We start from the raw sequence: 20,658 nt of genomic DNA, 5'->3' as shown, positions 1-20,658 counted from the left end.
GGTATTCTGCAAAGTACCTATAATTTCAACCTTTCCTTCCTGTTTCTTATTTCTTTTGGAAAAAGAGGCTCTGATTGAAAGTTTAAAGCATAAATCCACATTTAATGATTCCACAGGGTACATTTTTTCTCTTCCAATATCTTTCTCCAAAATGGGGCAGGACAGGAATTTTTTTTCCCCTTCAAAATGTCTTCTTTGTTCCTTATTTAAAAGGAGCGTCTGAGAGCAGTGCTATCAGAATCTGTCAGCAGGTCCTTCTGGAGAACATTCCAGATGCTCCTCTATAACCTCTTGCAGGAAAATGATTAGAGTACTGAAAGCTTTGTAAACACATACATAGGAATTTTAAATACCTCTGATAAAATTATACTGCTTAACAAACAGCAAGTTTTATTTTCAAAGTTCCATTCATCTAGATACTTTGAACTCTGTTATTATTTTTAAATTGCTTTACCCAAATGTCCTTTCTGTCACTATTCTGTGGAGTTTTATTAGCTACTGAGCCTGTGCAGAGAGACAGGCTCAGTAATTAATGTATTGTCCCTTGAATTATGCCTTTTTAATACTAAAGAAAGAAATAAAAATAGACAAAAGGAAAACACCTATTTTAACGTAGCATATGTAATGTTTTTCTTAAGTTTATATGTTAAAGACAAGTACGATTTGAAATACTTAATTCTTCACCAAGATATTCTGAAGCTAACTTTTCAGAATTACTCACCATGTTATAGAAGTTCAAAAAAGCTATAATCTTGAGTATATTTTGTGTTTATTTGTAGAATAAAGACCTCAAGCTAGGCTGGGTTTTTCAGATTAGTAGGTAATACAGTGATCCGTGTGTATTTCCTTCCTCTGCATCAGGCAGCTCTTGATGCAGAGTATGATCAAGAATTTGTCCGAAATGGAAGGGAGGATTTATTCCTAACTTTTTTTTTTAATCTTAGCGTTTTCATTTGAATACTCATTTCCACAGTATTGCAGATGACAGCCATATAAACACTTATTGAGACTCCAGGAAGTCCTTTATTCCACTCTTGCATGTTCTGTGTTTGTAGAAATGAGAAATGTTTGAGTTCTAAAAACACCGGAGAGTCACAGAATAATCTGTTACACTTTGGAAGTAACTATTCAACTTTGAGATTAATTTTCCAAATTAACAAACAGTAATTCTTCTGGAAAAGAAAAAGAATGACTATTATATGTGTAGCACAAGAAACGAGCTCTCTTCCTAACTTGCTTTTTTGGAAACTGTTTGCTTCCTCCTCTCCCACCCAACCCCCTTTATTCAAACAGACTGAAGAAGAAAGGGAGATTTCTGAAAAGGTTCTATTTTTGCAGCAAGGAAGCTCTCCATTCTTTGAGTCTCAGGTAAAAAACAAACATTAAGGAATCAGAGGGAATTGCTCTTCAGATTTCAGTGTCATTCAAATATCTTTAGTTTTTTCTTTCCTTTTAAAATTTACTTTGCTTGCCACCAAGGTAGGTATATCATTTTTGCCTAGATTCCGGGGAGGGAAAATACGGAATTTTCTTACTATTTTAGTTATCTGTTAGCCATCATTTCTTTGTGGCCTTTGCTTCTCAGTGATTATGTCTGTGTTTGGTCATTGAAGCATTATGATTATAGTTTGTAATGATATTATTGAGCCTTTTTACTGTCTCTTTCACCCATAGAGCCATGCTAATTCAGATGACCTTGATTGACTTTGAAAGTTCTGAACTTTTATTGGTTTTCCCACTAGCCCAGTGTGATACAGAAAATTCAGGAAGGAGACTCAGCAATCTCTGTGGTTACCTCTCGTCAAATCATTTTCCAGAAAACTGTCCCGTCGACCCTAGAGGTTACTTTTCAATTCATTTCATTTAATCCAGCACCAGTCTGTAGATGGATCTGTAATCTTCTTTCTTAAGCCCCGCCCCCTCCAATTCTAGCTTCAGGTTTTCAGGCAAGGATAAATAAGAAAGTAAAAAACATCCGAGATCAAAATGTAAACCAAGGCACTCGCCTCCCTGCTCCTGGTTTGGTTTCTCTTCCCTCTGTAACCTGTTAGACTAAGTTACCTGCTAACCTCTGCATAGGCTTCCCAAATACAGAAGTTTCATAACTCCTATTTCTTCTGCCTTTTTGGAACTAACACTAAGGAAACTGGCAAACTCCTGAGACAATGAACTTTGGTTGTAAATAAGTTCGGAACAGTGTGCAGACAAGTATAGCCTATTTTTTAAGAGGCTCTGACAATGTGCTAACAGTGGGAAATAGTTCATTACCATGCCTGGAACACAGGTGCACTCAGTATTTATGGATAATAAGTGCTAGAGTGGATTCCAGCACCCATATAAGGAAATATAATTCACAAACACGGAAAATGATTTTCGCAGAAGTTTGTGGAAATGCTAGCATGTACTTTGTGAGAACAACAGATGTGAAGTGCAGTGTTCTATTTCACATGGAAAACAGTCTTTTCTGTGTCCACCTGAGTAAGGCTTAATAACTTGTACAACAACTTCAAAAAAGGTTATATAATAATCTTGAAATACAAAATGATCAGACCTTGAGTACAAGATCAGATATATTCCTTGTAAAATTTACCACTAAAGTATTTCAAGAAGTCTGAAATTGCAGGTCTACAATAGACCGTACTCTGAGTTGAAGGCTAGAGTTAATACATTTCAGATGAGAAGAGATTGCAGCGTAATTAATAGATCACAACCCCTGCCCTGGACACTCACCTCCCAGACCCAAGTGTAGCTCTCATCTAGATTGCCTTTTTTAAAGGATTCTTATTTTAGAAATGAAATACCATCAGAATTTCTAATTTAGCTTTTATATTTCAAATATAGGGCACAGAGGATTGGGTTATTGTAGACAAAGTGCCCACTGAGGTAGCTGATGGTGATTCGAAAAAGACTGTGACGTACAAGGTGGTGACCTTGAGCAGTAGAACTGGTGACATCCCCGCCGACCTCTTAGGATCAAGCACCATGGAAGTGCAGAGCTTCGAAGACTTGGCCCAAGAAATGCACTTGAAGGAAGAGAACAAGCAGAAGATATACACGCTCGGAAAGTCCTATGACACCGTGTCTGGAAAAATTGTCACGATGACCGGAAGAGGCAGAGAAGGCGAGAAGGTGGTGTCGCCCTCCACTGTGGAGCGGGGACTGGCCGAGTCCATAAAGACCCCCCTCGTCCTGGCCGAGTTCGAGGTCCTGGGAGCTGTAGCCGAGGACAGGGCCAGGAGGGGGGCCGAGGTCCACACCCCGAAGAGGAGGCTGTCAGAGTCGCTGGCCCCCATCAAGGAAGCCGAGTCCCGACGGCAGAGCCCGGAGGACGATGCTGTGGGGAAAGCCCAGGTGCCCGGGAGGGATGCTGGCCTGGAGGGCCCGCGACTGGGCCGAGCGGAGCCCGAGGCCGAGGCCTTGAAGGTGGGGCCCTTTGGTCCCCGCAGGAAGAGCCTGTCTGAGTGGAGGTACTCGCAGGAACCGGCTGTCACCGTCGCCACTGCCCGTTATGTCGTCACCAAGTCGGCCGCGTCCCGAGTCGTGGTAACCGGGGCCGCCTTTGGGCCGCCGTTTCCGATTCCAGCATGACTGTTTGCAGAGGCAGCCCTTCCACCCCAGCCTTTCCGTTTCTCTGGCTGTTTGGCTTATGTTGAGAGCCGCCAACCCGAGCTTTTTGGTTGTTTTCATGGTTAAAGTCACCACGCGGTCCGACGTGCGCCTTGAGACACCTGCCGTTTTATTTCAGCTCTTGTCCCCGAGGTGGGGTGGTGCTGCCGGCCTTGCGGGGCCAGGAAAGGATCCGCTTCACCCAGCACCGCCCCAACCCAGGAACTCTCTCCGCTTTCCCGAACCAGGGCCCCTGCTCACCCCGATGACTGGCTGTTTTGAGTTCCCCTCCCTTTCTGTAGCTCCCGCCATCCCTCACCCTGGGTCCCACGCCCACCATTGTGTCTCACCGGCTGTGAATGTGTACATGCCCACGTGTGTCCCGACCACTGTGCCTGACTCTCCATTTCTCTGTTCACTCAGACCAAACAGACTTCTGGCGAAAAGCTCATGGACGGCTCAGAAATCCTCAGCTTATTAGAGTCCGCGAGAAAACCGACAGAGTTCATAGGCGCGGTCACTTCCACTTCTCAAAGCTGGGTGCAGGTGGCCGTTTGTTTCCATGCCCCATGTCTCTGCTCTGCCTTTTTGCCTTTTTTTTTATGCCTTTTTGATGTGTGTGTGTGTGTGTTTTCTATCCAGGTGGCTTTGCCTTAAATACCTGAGAGGGTCTTCACTTCCACCCCTCTGTGCCTGCCCCATATATACATCACATATCTTCAGTTCCATTACAAGAACATACTTCAGATGTTCAGAAAGTAATCTTGCTGACACATTTTAACAGCATTTAATTTTTAAAGCATCTTATGTCGTCTGTTAGGTCTGAAGAAGCCGCCGAGACCGATAAGCATGTGCTCCAGTGCTTTCGTTTTGTTTTGATTTTTAAACTGCATTTTATATCACGCTCTGTTTATTTTGCAACATCCTAGAGGAACAGCACAAGTTTGAGTGTGTGTGTCGGGGTATCAAAGATTCTGGTAGGGGGAATGAAAGTTAAATTATATTTTCTGTAAGTGCTGCTGGGTATAAGCACAGGTACCCCAGTGAGTAGCTTCTTTTGTTTTTTTGCCTTTTGACCTTTGCTTGGTGGAAAGTCATGCTGACGCCACAATTTTTTTTTTCCCATGCAGAAAACAGAAGCTAAGACAGAGTCCAGTGATATAGAGACGGAAACAGCCCAGCAACCCCAGCCACCTAGTGTGGAGAAGGTTGTGCAGGAAACGGTGTTGGTGGAGGAGAGACATGTGATGAATGTGCATGCGAGCGGGGATGCTTGTTACGCAGCTGGAGATGACGCGGACACTGCAACCCAGGCAGCACCTGCTGATGCTTCTGGTGCAAAAGGGAAGGAGGGCTCAGCTCTTACTGACGGGGCAAAGCAGGAGAAAGGGGAGGTGGCCGATAAAGTTGTTGTGGAGCAGGACGAAACGGCCACTGCTTCCTGTGAGCCAGAGGAGGAGCAGAGTGCAGCCGTCCACGTTTCAGAAACTTTGGAACAAAAACCTCATTTTGAGGTAACTAATAGTTACTATTCCTTGTAGCACTAAAGTTAAGTCCCTAAAATTTAGTGAAGTGTAAAGGCGGGGCTACGTGTTCATAATTTTCTAACTTTGCCAAGAGCAGTTTGTTTCTCCTCTTAACTGCCTTCTTGCCTGGCAACTGTGGGTCTCCATGCTGGTTTCCATCTTTGGGATCACATGCAAACACAGATAATGATGATTAATAATCTGCAGTTCTAGGAAATGGTTCTTACTCTTGTAATTACTGTAATTGGCGATAAACCTGGGAGATGCATGGCCAGCCAAGACAGTAGAAAACTTGATAGATCTATTTCTGATCAGTGTACTTATCCAGGCTTGCCCAGGCACCAAGTGCTGGCATTTATTCTTTCTTTTCTTTTATTGAGATTCCAGAAGTATATGTAGGCAGGGGTGGTTCAGTGTCTTACTACTTGCTCCTTTTCTCTATGCAGTTATTTAATAAAAGGCTAATTTATGGTTTTTAGTCTGTTAAAATTAGTTCTTGAGATAGAAGAGAGGGAATATAAAAATGTGGATGTTTTTTCAGTTTCCTTCAAAATGTTTTCCTTTACCTGGAACATTCCATATGAATTCTGGGAGACTCACATATACCTGTCGTGTGCCTCATTCCCCAACTTACCCCCATGTAATACATAAGCATTTATTTCATACTAACCTGTGCTTATAGATCCACCAAGAGGGGAGGGGGAAAATACATGTTTCTGTGCAAAATTTAAGAACCACTCTGCCTCCTTCCCATTGGTATAGTCTTCAACTGTGACGACAGAAACCATCAGCTTTGGCAGCGTTTCACCAGGAGAAGTAAAGCTAGAAATTTCTACCAAGGAAGTACCGGTAGTTCACACAGAAACAAAAACCATAACGTATGAATCATCACAGGTAAGACAATCTATGAAGCCCAGAGCCCTGGCACCTGTTTCACCCCGTGCGTGACTTCGTGCACCTACGTGTAATTAGTGAAAGTGTTACTCAGTCATGTCCGACTCTTTGCAACCCCATGGGTTGTAACCTGCTAGGTTCCTCTGTCCACGGGATTTTCCAGGCAAGAAAACTGGAGTGGGTAGTCATACCCTTCTCTGGAGACCTTCCCGACCCAGGGATTGAACCTGGGTCTCCTGCATTGCAGGCAGAATCTTTACTGTCTGAGCTACCAGGGAAGCCCTAAGTGTAATTCCATGATACTGAATCTATGAGAAGACTCAGAGGACCCAATTGTCTCTATCAAAAACAGTGCAATAATTTTAACTTTATTACTGATCACGGAAGAGCAGGTGACTTAAGCAGGTCTTCACATGTCTCAAAATGTAGATGTGAAGTGAAAGTCGCTCAGTCATGTCCGACTCTTTGCGACCCCATGGACTACAGCCCATGGAATTCTCCAGGCCAGAATACTGGAGTTGAGTAGCCTTTCCCTTCTCCAGGGGATCTTTCCAACCCAGGGATCAAACCCAGGTCTCCCCACATTGCAGGTGGATTCTTTACCAGCTGAGCCACAAGGGAAGCCCAAGAATGTTGGAGTGGGTAGCCTATCCTTTCTCCAGCAGATCTTCCCTACCCAGGAATCAAACCGGGGTCTCCTACATTGCAGGCGGATTCTTTACCAACTGAGCTATGAGGGAAGCCAAAATGTAGAAAGAGGCTCAGAAATCTTATCTCCCTCACTGTTTAGATAAGGAAAAGTCCTAGCTCTCCGAGCCCCTGCTTACACTTCTGAAGTCCTGTGTTTTGTTTGTTTGTTTTTGTTGTTTTTAACAATAGTGACCATTTAATAAGCCTATTATGTGCCACATACTCTACAAACATCCCACATAAATCTCATAAATAAGGTGATGGTGGTGGTTTTTCAGTTGCCAAGTTGTGTCCAACTCTGCAACCCCATGGACTGCAGCACACCAGGCTTCCCGGTCCTTCACTCTCCACTCTCTCCTGGAGTGTGCTCAGACTCAACGTCTGTTAAATCAGTGATGTCATCCCACCATCTCATCCTCTGTCATCCCTTCTCCTCCTGCCCTCAATCTTTCCCAGCATCAGGGTCTTTTCCAGTGCGTCAGCTCTTTGCATCAGGTGGCCAAAGTATTGGAGCTTCGGCTTCAGCATCAGTCCGTCCAGTGAATATCCAGGGTTGATTTCCTTTAGGATTGGGTGGGTAGAATTTTTTTTTTTACTTTTAATTTGGCCACCCAGCACAGCTTGTGAGATCTCAGTTCTTCTTTCAGTGATTGAATCTGGGCCACTGCAGTGAAAGCATCTAGTCCTAACTGCTAGGCCACCAGGGACCTCCCAAGAAGGATTGTCTTATATTTTTATCTTTTGAAGTCCTGGTTTTTAATGATAGTTTACAGCAGTCATGTTTGGTCCAGTCTAGAGTCAGCAGCAGCTCTCGGGACTAACAGGGAAGCACAGTGATTGTGCAGATAACTAAGTCATCACCACACCCTCAAGCAACAGAGTCCTGGAGAGGTAATGCCAACATTCAAGTGTCGTGTCTCCCGCTTGGCTTGCTTAGGTCGATCTTGGTGCTGACTTGGAGCCGGGTGTGCTCATGAGTGCGCAGACCATCACATCTGAAACCACCAGCACCACAACCACCACCCACATCACCAAAGTAAGTGGACTGGGAACAGATCCAGGGGGGTGTCCGTGCAGAACCCCCAGGTTGCCCTGCACCTGCAGGCACTTACATGAATACCAGGATGCCAGGCACTGCCTAGGAGCTCTCATGCTGCTGTGTTTCTGATGCCTCCATCCTCACCTGCCGAGTTCTGCTTAGGAGCATGCGTTCCAATGCCCTTGGTGTAGCACTCAGCTCCATTGCTGACGCTCCAGAAACACCAGCCAGCCAAACCCAAAGGAATCTATTCTGTCTTCACTTCTGAAATTAACAGTTGTAAATAACTGCCATAGGAGTCTGTTTCCATTTTTAAAGAATGAATGAAGCTACTTAAAGCTGAGTCAACATTTTCTACCATTTCCCCTGGTCAACAGGGCTGGTAAAGTCGTAACGCTTGTCTGTTGCTTTCAGACTGTGAAAGGAGGCATTTCAGAGACGAGGATTGAGAAGCGAATCGTCATCACTGGAGATGCGGACATTGACCATGACCAGGTATCTTGTGCGAGAGGGTGTATACCCTGGCAGGGAACCACAAGAAATAGCAGCTGGCCCTACTTTGCCCAGAGCTGTCCTCCAAGTCCAGCCTATAGTCCGAACAGTTTTCCAGATTAACTTTCCAGCACACAGTGTGTGAGCCCCTTGGCCGCCGTCGTACCCCGTTTGTGAGTTGTGTAGATAGATCTAGCTCATGAGTCTCCTCCTTGCTCTGATCATGCATGTTCCACCTCCTTTTTGTCTCTGCCCTCCTGTGATTTCCTGGGGATAGGCGCTGGCTCAGGCAATTAAAGAGGCCAAAGAGCAGCATCCTGACATGTCAGTGACCAAAGTAGTGGTCCATAAAGAGACAGAGATCAGCCCGGAGGATGGAGAAGACTGAGCCCAGGTAAGAGGCGGCTGCTGCTTCTCCAGGCTTGGCCTCGGCTGGCATGTGGCCCGGGGCTTCCCTCTCCCCCTCCCCTCACCTCCTCCTTTTCTCCTTTTGCTCTCACTGGCATCTGCAGGGCTGGGTATCAAGAGGATGGAGAATTGGTTTGTGGAGGCTGGTTTGTTTCAGATTTACAGGCTCCACACTATGGACTTCTGATGCCCCCCTGCCAGTTAGAGGATAAAGAGAAAGCAGAGTCTGCTTGCATGGTCCTGCACGTCTTCCCTTTTAAATCCGTGCTCCTCTCATTAGCCAGGTCTGAAAGGTCATGTTTGTTGGATTTCACTGGCCACGGAGCCTAATCAGCTCTAATATGGTTTTGTTCTGAGAGGTGCAATTTGTGTGTTCCAAAAACTAGGGAAATAAAATGACGCCCATTCTGATGGCAGCATTATCCCATTGTTAGCTTCCTCTTCAACTGTGTTTGGTTCTGGCCTGTTTATGCTTTTGTTTTGCTTCGTTACAATTTTAAACCAGAGCACTCACTCTCACTGTGGATGTCATCTATTTTCCTGTGTTCTTTGGGATGTTTTTTTTTTCCCCCTGAGTGTAGCAGTGTGTCTCAGGAGGAGGCAAAAATGCAGTCTTGTGGTCCTGCTTTCCTTCAGGAAATGCATGCCTTTCCAGCTGCTGTTTGGCCAGCATCGCAAGCAGATAGTATCTCCTGTGTGTGCTCAGACTTGTCATGCATACTAACCCGCCCGTGAGAACTTGATGAGCACTGAACATCCTTGGAGGGCTTTGAATGCTGAATGCAGCTCCTTGCACACTTGGTTATGTAATAAAAGTCTCTTAAATGCTCTACCTGTGTAGGAAGTTAGTTCTCCAAATTGGTTTAAGGAACCTAGATTGATAAGTGGCCTTTCTCAAAGGAAGAATATAAAAATCACTCATCATATTCAAATTAAGAAGGAAAGCAAAAAAAGAAAAAGTTCTTCCATGAGGTCAGCCACTTGGGTGATGATGAGGTTATTCTCAGAAGAAGCCTATCCATGACATACACTGGTGTTTTACAGTATTTTGTCCAGAAGAGCATTTAATAACCTTGTGAGACACTTGCCACCTGACTTCAATCTGAGGGAAACACTCATACATTTTCAAATGCGTAACTGATCAAATCTCTCTTCTGCAGGAATAACCTAGGCTGTACACGAAGCCAGTCATGCAAACCATTAGGAAAATCCAGAGTCTAAATGGCGTTCCCTCTTCTAACCCACTGACTTGTATCTGCCCGTGGACAGTTTCAATCCAGAAGAAGTGACTTTGAGCATTTAATAAAGACACTGGCAGAGAGATCTTCCCATAATAAAGCAATCTGAATCAGCACCACTAAACCGATACTGCATGAAGCAACGACACACTTACAAAAAGAGCGGCATTTTTACTTCTCACACCGTGTCTCAGTTCTCAGCTCCGCCTGCACGTTCATAACCAACAATAGAAACCGTGATCTCATGTAACACATGAAACAGTCCATGCCTTTCATAGCTGATGATGATTAAAGTCTAAACAAAACTGCAATTTCTTAGGTGACAAATCTTTTGTTTACAAATCAACGAAGATCACCCTAAACTGCTAGAAGCTGTCTAGGTCCACTCTGTCAGGTTTTCCCCAATTAGATGTGCCAATAACCGAGTTTATTCAGTAAACAACTTGAATCTTGTTATTTGTTTCCTCTGGTTTATTACTCTCACCCATCAACGGTAATGACTCTCCGGAAATATTTAATGCTCACAATCCTGCTTTGTGTAATCTAATTTAATTCGTTATAAGGTAGTACTGATTTTAGCATATTAATGTGATTTCTTCTGTGTCGTCCGCTTTGGTCCATGTTCAATCTGGAAAGCTTCCCAGGGTACCCTGACGAGTCCTAAATATGTAAAATGTCATTATTTTGGAAAGAAAACCTGTATTTTTGTTAGTTTACCATAATGATGAAACTTCACTCCAGGAAAACTCGTTGGGCTTCAGTTGCTTTTGTTTTCTTTCTTCATTTCTCCTTCCTTGTATTTTTTTTTTAATTAATTTTTCTTTTTTTACTTGAAAAAAGTGTTTTATTTCCAAATCTGGTCCATATTTACAATCTAGTTCAGAGCCAAGCCTTAAACTGTACAGAATTTCCACTGTAATTAAACTATTTAGCATTGAGTTATAAATAGCCTTCAAGAAGATATATTCTCCATTTCACTGTCAACTGCATCGCACAGCCCCTAGTGAATGTATGTTTCCGCATAGCAAAATAAAAATGGTCAATGCATTTAAATCTCTGCTTCTCTACGTGTAATACTTTCAGGATCAGACGCGTTTGGCCCAGAGCTAACATTTGCATGACATCAAAGGCCTCATTCATCTGAGGATAGAGAGAGCCTGTCTTTTTTCTAGGATAAAAAGTGCAGAGAGATGGTGAACAAAATACGTGTAGATAAACTTTGGGTTGTCTATGGAAGCCTGGAAAAGTACGAGTATCACAGAACCTTGGTTTCACAGTGTATGTTTTTCTGTTAGAAGGGAGGCTCTGCTGAAAACCCAGTGCTTCTGAGGGCTTTTAATTCTACCAGAGAGACACCTCTGTCTCGCATTAGCACCAGAGCGGAGCAGATGAACAGGCTGGTCTGCAGGGCCCACGTGTGTTCCCGCGGCTCATTCACATCAAGCTCCTCAAGTGCCGGGGACTAAGAATCAGACTTGCTTTTGCCAGCTCCCAACCTAACACCTGAGTGCATCCACTGGCACGTCCTCCCTCACTTCCCAACTTAAAAAAAACTCTTCATTAAATTTTTTTCCCAGAAAATTATTAATATATTTGACCACATTTATTGTGTTACATTGCTCAGTCGTGTCTGACTCTTTGCAAACCCCTAGACTGTAGCCCGCCAGGCTCCTCTGTCCATGGAATTCTCCAGGCAAGAATACTGGAGTGGGTTGCCATGCCCTCCTCCAGGGGACCTTCCCAACCCAGGGATCGAATCTGTGTCTCCTGCATAGGCAGGTGGATTCTTTACCTGGGAAACCCTATTTGACCACATATCTTAGTCCTATTGAGGGAGTCAGATTCTTATCATTTCTCTCTGAAGTTTTCAGTCGGTCCTTACTGTCAATACTAAGTGTTCATTTTAGGAACTGAAGCATCATTTTAATTGTGCTTGAAGCCAGTCCAAAATTGTCTTGACAAAAGTTAACACTTTACTGATAGGAAAATGGCAAGTGGTCTCCCAAAGATGACAGCACCTGATCTGCTGACTTGGTATCTAAGTTGTACCTTTGTTCCCGGTTTTATTTATTTTTCTGAAATTTTTATTGAGGTATAATAATTTTCAGGGTACAATATCATGATTTCATATTTTGTTTGTGTTGTGAATATAAACCCACCGTAAATCCAGTTACTGCTGTCACCATACACAGCAAAATTTTTTTTCTTGTGATGAGAACTTTTAAAGTTTACTCTCTTAACTTTTAAATATATGTTAATAATATGGTATTAATTATTATAGTCACCATGCTATCTGTGTGTGCTGTGTTTGCCAAACCTAGAATTTTCATGTTCCTCTGCCCTCAGCAGTAAGGGCTTACTCATTTTTACAAAATTATACATTGTCAAGGAAGCTACACATTTTCAGCTTTCTTTTTCTTCTATCATGCTTCTCAGACTTTTTCCAGCTTCCTTCTACAGTTCCAAATCACTGTCACATACATGGCTATCTGCTTTCCATTGCTTTATAACATGACAAACCTAGGGAGCTTATTAAAAAGCAGAGACATCACTTTGCCGACAAAGGCCCATATAGTCACAGAGTTATGGTTTTTCCAGTAGTCTTGTATGGATGTGAGGGTTGGACCACAAAGAAAGCTGAGTGCCAAAGAATTGAATGTTGGAGAAGACTGTTGAGAGTCCCTTGGGCAGCAGGGAGATCAAACCAGTCAATTCCTAAAGAAAATCAACCCTCAATATTCATTAGAAGTACTGATCGTGAAGCTGAAACTCCAGTACTTTGGCCACTTGATGTGAAAAGTTGACTCACTGGAAAAGACCCTGATGCTAGGAAGAATGGAGGGCAGGAGGAGAAGGGGACGACAGAGGATGAGATGGTTGGATGGCATCATCGACTCGATGGACATTAGTTTGAGTAAACTCCGGGAGTTGGTGATGGACAGGGAGGCCTGGCTTGCTGCAGTCCATGGGGTTGCAAAGAGTTGGATGCAACTTAGTGACTGAACAAGGTGTTTAAAAGACCCTAGCTATTACAGTTGCAGAAACTAAAGAATTCCACTCCAGTTACCTACTTGCCTCCCAGAAAATAAATGCTTGCTTCTCAATTTGCTCAAAAATTCAGGTCCAGGGTCATAAGAAAACAGGAATTTATGAATGTCTCAAATGAGCGACAGAACAAGTTACAAACCTAAAGGCATTGTGGTCCAGCCGCCTGGTGACCTGTGTGCAAGCCTGTGTGTCTGCACAGTCCTGTCTGACTTTTGCAACCCCATGGACTGTAGCCTGCCAAGCTCCTCTGTTCATGGGATTTCCCAGATAAGGATACTGGAGTGAGTCACCATTTCCTTCTCCAGGGGATCATCCCAACCCAGGGATCAAACCTGAGTCTCTTGTGTCTCCTGCATTCTTTACCAGCTGAGTCACCCACGAAGCCCCTTGTGGTCCAGCCTACTGATGACCTGCAGTTCCATGCTAATCACACAGGGATCTGCAGAAACATTTGTTGTGGAGGTGCTGAGTCTTCCAAAATCTTCATGATGTTTTCTCTGGAGTCACAGAGCAAATGGCTAAGACCAGGCAATAGCCCTCCTTCCACGCTTTCTGCCCAGTGGAGCCGGCGTGGAGCTCAGCCCGGGTGTGAGGCACAGCCTTCATGGACACCTCGGGCTCCTTCTGCGGTGTTGGGATTAATGGACGGAGCTGCATTGGTGCTGAAACTTCACCGCCCCAGTGAGAGAGAGGAGGGCAACGCTAATAATGTGGGGATTTCCTGCAGCTTCACTCTCCTGGAAGAATTTTCCCATCCTCTATTCCCTGCGCATGTGTGCAAAGTCACTCAGTCGTGTCTGGCTCTCTGAGACCCTCTGGACCATAGCCCACCAGGCTCCTCCATCCGTGGGATTCTCCAGGCAAGAATACTGGAGTTACCATGCCCTCCTCCAGGGAATCTTCCCAACCCAGGGACCTAACCCACATCTCTTATGTCTCCTACATTGGCCAGCGGGTTCTTTACCATTCGCACCACCTGGGAAGTGCCCTCTATTCCCTATTCCTTTCTGATTTCCCAGACCATCATGCCCCTTCTGCTGGGCACTGTGTGATTTCATGCAACTTGTAGGGTTCTTCCATTAATTTTTTTAAGCAATTAATTCATTTCCTTCATTCTTTCCAGCACATCTATTACATTATATTTTCTAAATCAACATTAATCATAGCTATTTTTTGAAAACCAACATGGAATCTAGAACAGGGCTCTAAAATGCTCCTAACTTACAAACAAGGATTATAGGTACCTCCATGAAATTCTCCCTTATCTTTCTCACTATGGTCAATTAACCAGTGTCAGAAGTGTCTGCCATGACTTGCTGTGGAGGTGCCTCGTATTTGTTTGTTTAACTTATTTTTTTAATTGAAGGATAATTGATTTACAATATTGATTTGATTTCTTCCATACATCAACATGGCCTCGTGTTTTAATAAACGTTTACTCACTAAGTAAAATAGGGTTATTCCATTTTTTGGTAAATACACTTTTGTGGCAGGTCATTGGTGCATGTAAAATTGTATTCTCAGAAGTGACATTTCATTTTGCCAAATCGTTTCTTATCAGAGCTGATTAACTCTGAGGGAGAGCGATGGAGTTGTTGCTTCCCCCGGGAGTGTTAAACACATGCACACCCACAATAGCCTCTTGTGTTTCTTTGAGATAAGTGTAATCTTTTAAGGGATTGGACACATTCTTGCATTGCAAGCTCAAGGGAGAGCTCATCAACCAAGATAATATGTGGGTTTTCACGGCACCCCACACAAGGAGGAACCAGAGTATTCTGGGGCTGAATTTCAGGCTTAAACACTCTTCTTGAATAATACTGAAATCTAAGTGATCGCTGAAGACATGCAGTGACAAAGAAATGCACGTTCTAATACACTATGATTTTACGATAATCAGCCAAAACACCACTGTAAGTCTAAGCTTTGGAAGGGTGCAAAGCAAAAGCCACTTCTCGTGGGAGTGTCAGTTGCAGACTTGCAGTAGAATCAGTGAAGACGTGTATTTTTAAATTTTTCACAAACCTTTGAACCAGCAAATCCACTTTGGGAAATTTTTCCTAACTCCAACACAGACATTAATAGAAGTTAATGTACCAGTCTATTTAGCACAATGTTATTCATAAAAACCAAAATGTTTAAACAGTAAATATTCAGCAGAGTGGAAAATTTATAAATAATGATATTTTCCTAAGATGGAAGACTGTACAACCCCCGAGAATTGTAGAATACTGACCTGATAGAGGAAGTAATCCTAGTAAATGTAAAAGTAGGTAAAACAGTTTATACATGATGATGCTGAGCAGGCAGACATACTGTCTGTGCATGGAAAAGACAGAAACATCGGCCACAATGGTACCAGTGATTTTCAGAGGAGAGAACATAGAATGATTTTCTTTCTTCTTTGTGCTGTTGTATTTTTCCTGTTTCTTCAAGTGTCTGTCACCTTTATTTTATATATATATATATATATATATATATATATATATTTTTTAAACCATTGATTTGGAAACAGTGAGAGAGATGCAAATGAGAAATTTGGAAAACTGACTTTTTCCTGGAACTTCAAAGCCATCATTACCCTCACCAAATGTTACCGATGCTTTGTTCAACACTGATTTCTTTAGCTGTGTTCTAATTAGCATGGTGATAGATGAGTTTCTATTACAGATAATAAAGTTATTTATAGTAACACTCCATGTGAAATCTTGCCGAATGAATAAGGTTTGTGTTGTATGAATACATATTTGTGATTCAGGAAGTGCATTTGCTTTTGATGGGCAGTAATTTAGTATACCGTGTAAGTAATTTTTAAGTGTTACCACAGTGTAATTGAAAGATAATGCTTCTCTGGGTGTCCTTAATTTTTACTTTCCTCTGCATAAAGCTGTCTGTCACCAGTGCTGTCTTTCTTTAAACAAGCATGGCCTAAAAAATACAAAATAAAACAAAACGCATAAACACTGGACTCAGCAACCCTGCATTCCGTCCATTTTTGTCACCTTAAGGCAGTGACTTGAGCGTTTGGGCCTCGGTTGACTCAACGTATAAAGGGAGCAATAGCCAATTACAAAGGTTGTTATAGTGAAAACCCTTTGGTTCTATGACAGTCAGTACCCAATAGAAACACCTGAGAATGTTCTTTGTAAAACAGAAAGCAGCAGTTTGATGTAATGACCTGATTTGTCCCCCACTTCCCACCACGCTGGGCATCCCTTATTCTGTACATGAGAACACAAACTGATTTATCTCAGGAAGAGCAGATTGCTTTTGCTTGTGAAAAAAATAGCCCTCTGCTTGGGCGGCAAAAATCTTTTCTTATTAGGATTCAAGCAATGAGAAAGACCCTAGCTAGGATCCTTCTCCGTATCCAGGTCAACATTCACTTTGTTCAGAGGGGCAAAAAAGATGCACAGTGTGTGTGATGCCCCTCGTGGTGAGCTGATATTGTCCATGAAACCATGGCTGTGAGGCAGCCAGCACAATGCCTCGCAGTGTTCAGCATGAAACCAAAACTACACACACAATGATCCCAAGATTCTGACATGGCTTGCTGGATACGGTGTGTAAGGGTGTGCACATATTGGCAGATTTGCTATATTAATTTTCTGTGTTGGGATTTTATATTTGCAGGGGCCCTTTTTGTATGAATAGAGAGTTGCTAAGTTACAATATAGAATATGCTTGAGGTGCTGCATTTCCAATACCTTTCCTAGGGATGCTCCCTGAGGACTGAGAAGAAATCCATAGGCAGCTCAAGCTCTGTGTTTTCCAGAGCAGTGGGTCTTAAGCCTAAACATACATTAAAACCACTTGGGAGTTTGTTTTTAAAGATGCTACAGTCTGAGGTTCTGGAGCATCTGAGTCCTGGTCTGGATGTGGAGCTCAGCATTACTATTTTTTAAGAGACTGCAGATGAATGCCATGGATGGCCAGTGGGGGGTGGGGCGCTGGTCTCAGGAAGAGACCTCAGACCCAGCATGACTTGGGACACGTGGAATTTCCCAGTGACTCTGTAGGTCTGGGGTAAGACCTGAGAATGAGTGTTTGTAGCAAGTTCTCAGATGCTGCTGATGCCTGAGGTCCAAAGATGGTAGGCACTGGGACAACTTCCGGTTGTTCCTGGTAGAAGGAGCACGATTTAGGACTGAGAAGAGCTGGGTGGCAAGTTTCCTGACCTACAGTGATCCATCTCTTAGAAAAGGACAGTAACTTATCCACATAAAAATTATTGTGAAGATTTATTGAGACAGTATTCTCAGCATCACTTAAGGAATGTTTCTAGTGCTGAATAAACCTAAGGCAAGATTATGATCTCCCCCACATACTGGGAGCCTGTGACAGAGGGGATGGTCCCCTGAGCACTAAGAAGCAGGATGTTCAAGTGATGAAGGCAATACACGTACCGCCTGTAGTCAGGATGGAAATATTAACTCCAGTCCAAGAAATTGTAGGGTAACAAGAATTGCCTTGGAAATACTGATAAGAATCACCAAAATGACAGAGTTTACAAGGAGGCACCAAATATAATTTTTTAAAATATTGCAATGATGCCCCACAAAGTGCTTTGCCATTAGTTGGTTATAATCACCCAACACAGGCTCGGAAAGCCTTGAAATAAACTACACTAGAGAAGAAGGCAGTCACGGCCACTCAGAAGGATGCTCGTAAAGAGGTGAGCAGGCAGGTGAAAGAATCAGTCTGCAATAGATGTGAAGGGAGGTGCCGTAGTGATGAGTGACGATTGTTTAATCCCTAAGTTGTGTCCAACTCTTTTGCGACCCCGTGGACTGTAGCCTGCCAGGCTCCTCTGTCCATGGGATTTCCCAGGTAAGAATAGTGTAGGGGGTTACCATTTCCTTCTCCAGGGAATATTCCCGATCCAAGGATCGAAACCTGCATCTCCTGCATCGGCAGGTGGATTCTTTACAACTGAGCCACCTGGGAAGCCCGAGTGACAATTAGCCCAGAGGAGAAAGAGCATCTCTTGAGTAGGACAGGAGAAGCGACTTTGGAATTGATCCTTAAGGTACGTGGAGTTCCCCAGACCTCAGACAAAGGAGGTGGGGATGGAAGGTGAAGAGCAGGACTCTGGAAACAGAAGCTTCTTGCCGGGAACGGTTTCTAGGCCTGGCACTTGATGCTTCCAGATGGCCATCTGCCGCCGGTTCTTCCTCCACTCTGCTAACTGTGGGAACATTAACCTACATGACAATTTAATGGAGACCATCAGGGGTGTAAGGAAAACATCCCAAGAGACGATGCCAGTACAAGTGAATGAGGGTCACCAAAGGACTACTGATGGCAACGTCCGACCCCAGGAGGAGCCGTGGCTGAAGCCCAAAAGCAGGGCTGTAGGGAGAAGGGCGGGGATGGAGGGGGGGGGGGTTTTCTAGCTTGGAGCAGGTGATGGGGGTTGTGTGGAATCTCCTCTCTAGAGGCGGTAAAAGAAAAACAAAATGTACGGCAGTGTCTGCTCTGGGGACTGGCTTAGGATATCCTGCAAGAGATTTGGAGCTGGGTTGAATTTCTTCCAGCTTTATAATTCTAGATTTATATAAGTGGTAGCTTGCCATGTAGGGAAAGTTTAAAAATAGGAAAGCATGTTCTTCAAGTACAAGGAGAATTATCAAAACTATTTTAAAAGATAGAACTAAGAAATTCAATGGAATTTTTTGGTAAAAAAATATTGTTTTATTTTTTATACCTATTTCTCAACTACCAGAAATAGGTAGGACAGACAGTCTGATTAGTTTATGCCATCCTTCATACATGACTTAAAGTCTGACAGTACTGTGTGATATACTTAATACTAATAATATATGAATAATCTCTCCTTTGAGAATTCAAAACACCTTTTCAGCATTATTCCATGTATCAGAGTCTTCATATATTTTTCCTCACTACACAGTGTCATGGAGACAGGAGATGAAGGAAATGACCCTCACTGACCTCAGGACAGATTCTTAAAGTTGCTTTTCGGAATAAATTCCTTGTAACAGCCTGTTTGTCACATGACTCTCAAAAAAGTACAATATAAAGTTTATATGCAAACTTTAGGTGCTTTGAATTTTTAAAAACTTGAATTTAAGGTGAAGGGGAGTTTCCTACAAAAAGATACAGAGGTAATACATTTGAAGCATGACATTACGACCCTTCTCTCTGGAGAGAAAATCATGAGGAGTGTCAGGGGAAACCGAGCCAGCTTTAGGTCTTATTGGTATTGGCTGGGATGTTCTGTTGGATTCTAAAATATAGTGAAATTTGGCACAGTGGTAAAGAATCTGCCTACCATTGCAGCAGACACGTTCAATCCCTGGTCCGGGAAGATCCCCTGGAGAAGGAAATGGCAACCCACTCCAGTATTCTTGCCTGGAGAATCCCATGGACAGAGGAGCCTGATGGGCTACAGTCCATGGGGTCCCAAAAGAGTCAGACACTACTTAGGGACTAAACCACCATCCTTAGGGACAAAGACATCCTCAAACATCCAGGGTGAGACAGCTTGACTTACTTGTGTCGAAATCATCTCTCAGCTTTCTTTAAGTCATTTCTGAGAAAGTGAGAGTTCTCCATCCATCAGAGTTAGCAGGTGGGAGTTGGTGGAGGAAGTGGGTGGGTTGGAAGGTGGGAATCGGGAGCAGAGGAACAAGCCAGCACAGCCTGGGTCTGTACTTGGAGCTACCTAGCAGGAATTAAAGAGTCTGCCGCAAACCCAAGACCAGGTGACAGTCACAGGTAAGAGCACGTGAACATCGGCAGGAAATGTTGACCAGAGGCGACGTGAGCTTGGAAGGTTGAGGAAGTCAGGCTTCCTCCTGGACAGGCCAAATCCAGGAACTTACCAATGACTGGCTGCTCTGCGTGTAGCTGACTTGAGAACTCTGTTATTGGCACGTTTGCTTGTCATTCCCCTTCCTTCTAAAAGTGACCTGGCAGGAGTGGAAGACCAGGGGGAGGCAGAAGTCCAGCTGAGGGTGCTGGGCAGTTGGGTACCCATTAATAAAGGGCTGGTGATAAGTGGATGTTATTTAAGAACGCATGACTAATGTCTAGCTGTCATTCCCTTGCCATGCTCCATGAGATGCCCCTGCTGTGCCCAGAATGGCTCCTACAGAATTTTTTGACAGGTGCTCTGTTTCGTAAAGAATGAACACCTGACTTCAGCCCTTACAGACATGAAAAAAGAAAAATGCAAGCACCATTTATAAGGCCATGCACCACGAGAAGTGACTAGTAAGTCACCCCTCCTACATACGCACAACTCAGCCCTTTGCTGACAGCTCAAGTCATCTCCCGGTGCCCACCGCAGCTGTCTAGGATGGCTTTTCCAGAAGCGTCCCCATCCTGTTGATTTCACTTAACTGCCACCATAAGCAGGCTTTCATTAATGTCTCGGTCATCCTCTTCTGCGAGTGCCATTTGTTTCCACAAGAACACTTGATCTGTACAACCAGGTCTGTGATGCTGGGCGGTTATTTAAGCTTTCACATCTTCAGGTGGAGAGTTGTAAAAGGCTCGTCTGAACCATGTCAAAATGACAGTATGTGACCAGCTCTGACCTTAAAAAAAATGGCAATGTCATTTGCTGTGAGAATGACTTGAATTTAAAACAATTCAAATAGTGCCCAACAGGCTGTAAGCTTTCCTTTCATGTTATGATGCTCATGGATGCATCCTAAGTCGCTTCAGTCATGTCCAACTCTTTGCACCACTA

The 20,658-nt window shown here is 43.6% G+C and overlaps 1 protein-coding gene across 24 annotated transcripts in view; it reads left to right on the top strand.

Annotated features, from left to right (window-relative positions):
* Positions 1-10,946, top strand: part of EPB41L3 (erythrocyte membrane protein band 4.1 like 3) — a 225,957-nt gene extending 215,011 nt beyond the window's left edge. For 10 of the 24 annotated variants that reach the window (XM_043443963.1, XM_043443951.1, XM_043443955.1 and 7 more), the window contains 10 exons: positions 1,294-1,368; positions 1,743-1,841; positions 2,842-3,543; positions 4,030-4,152; positions 4,737-5,120; positions 5,895-6,026; positions 7,654-7,752; positions 8,170-8,250; positions 8,525-8,641; positions 9,816-10,946. In XM_043443963.1, coding sequence (XP_043299898.1) covers positions 1,294-1,368; positions 1,743-1,841; positions 2,842-3,543; positions 4,030-4,152; positions 4,737-5,120; positions 5,895-6,026; positions 7,654-7,752; positions 8,170-8,250; positions 8,525-8,635 — 1,806 coding nt within the window. In that variant the 3' untranslated portion in view covers positions 8,636-8,641; positions 9,816-10,946. The remainder of the gene's footprint in view (positions 1-1,293; positions 1,369-1,742; positions 1,842-2,841; positions 3,544-4,029; positions 4,153-4,736; positions 5,121-5,894; positions 6,027-7,653; positions 7,753-8,169; positions 8,251-8,524; positions 8,642-9,815) is intronic. The other 14 variants (XM_043443970.1, XM_043443968.1, XM_043443967.1 and 11 more) reach the window with 6 other exon arrangements.
* The last annotated feature ends 9,712 nt before the right edge of the window (positions 10,947-20,658 follow it).

This window comes from Cervus canadensis, chromosome 23 (assembly GCF_019320065.1).
Source record: "Cervus canadensis isolate Bull #8, Minnesota chromosome 23, ASM1932006v1, whole genome shotgun sequence".
Taxonomy (NCBI): Eukaryota; Metazoa; Chordata; class Mammalia; order Artiodactyla; family Cervidae; genus Cervus; species Cervus canadensis.
Note: the sequence above shows the minus strand (reverse complement) of the source record. Positions and strands in the feature narration are given on the sequence as shown.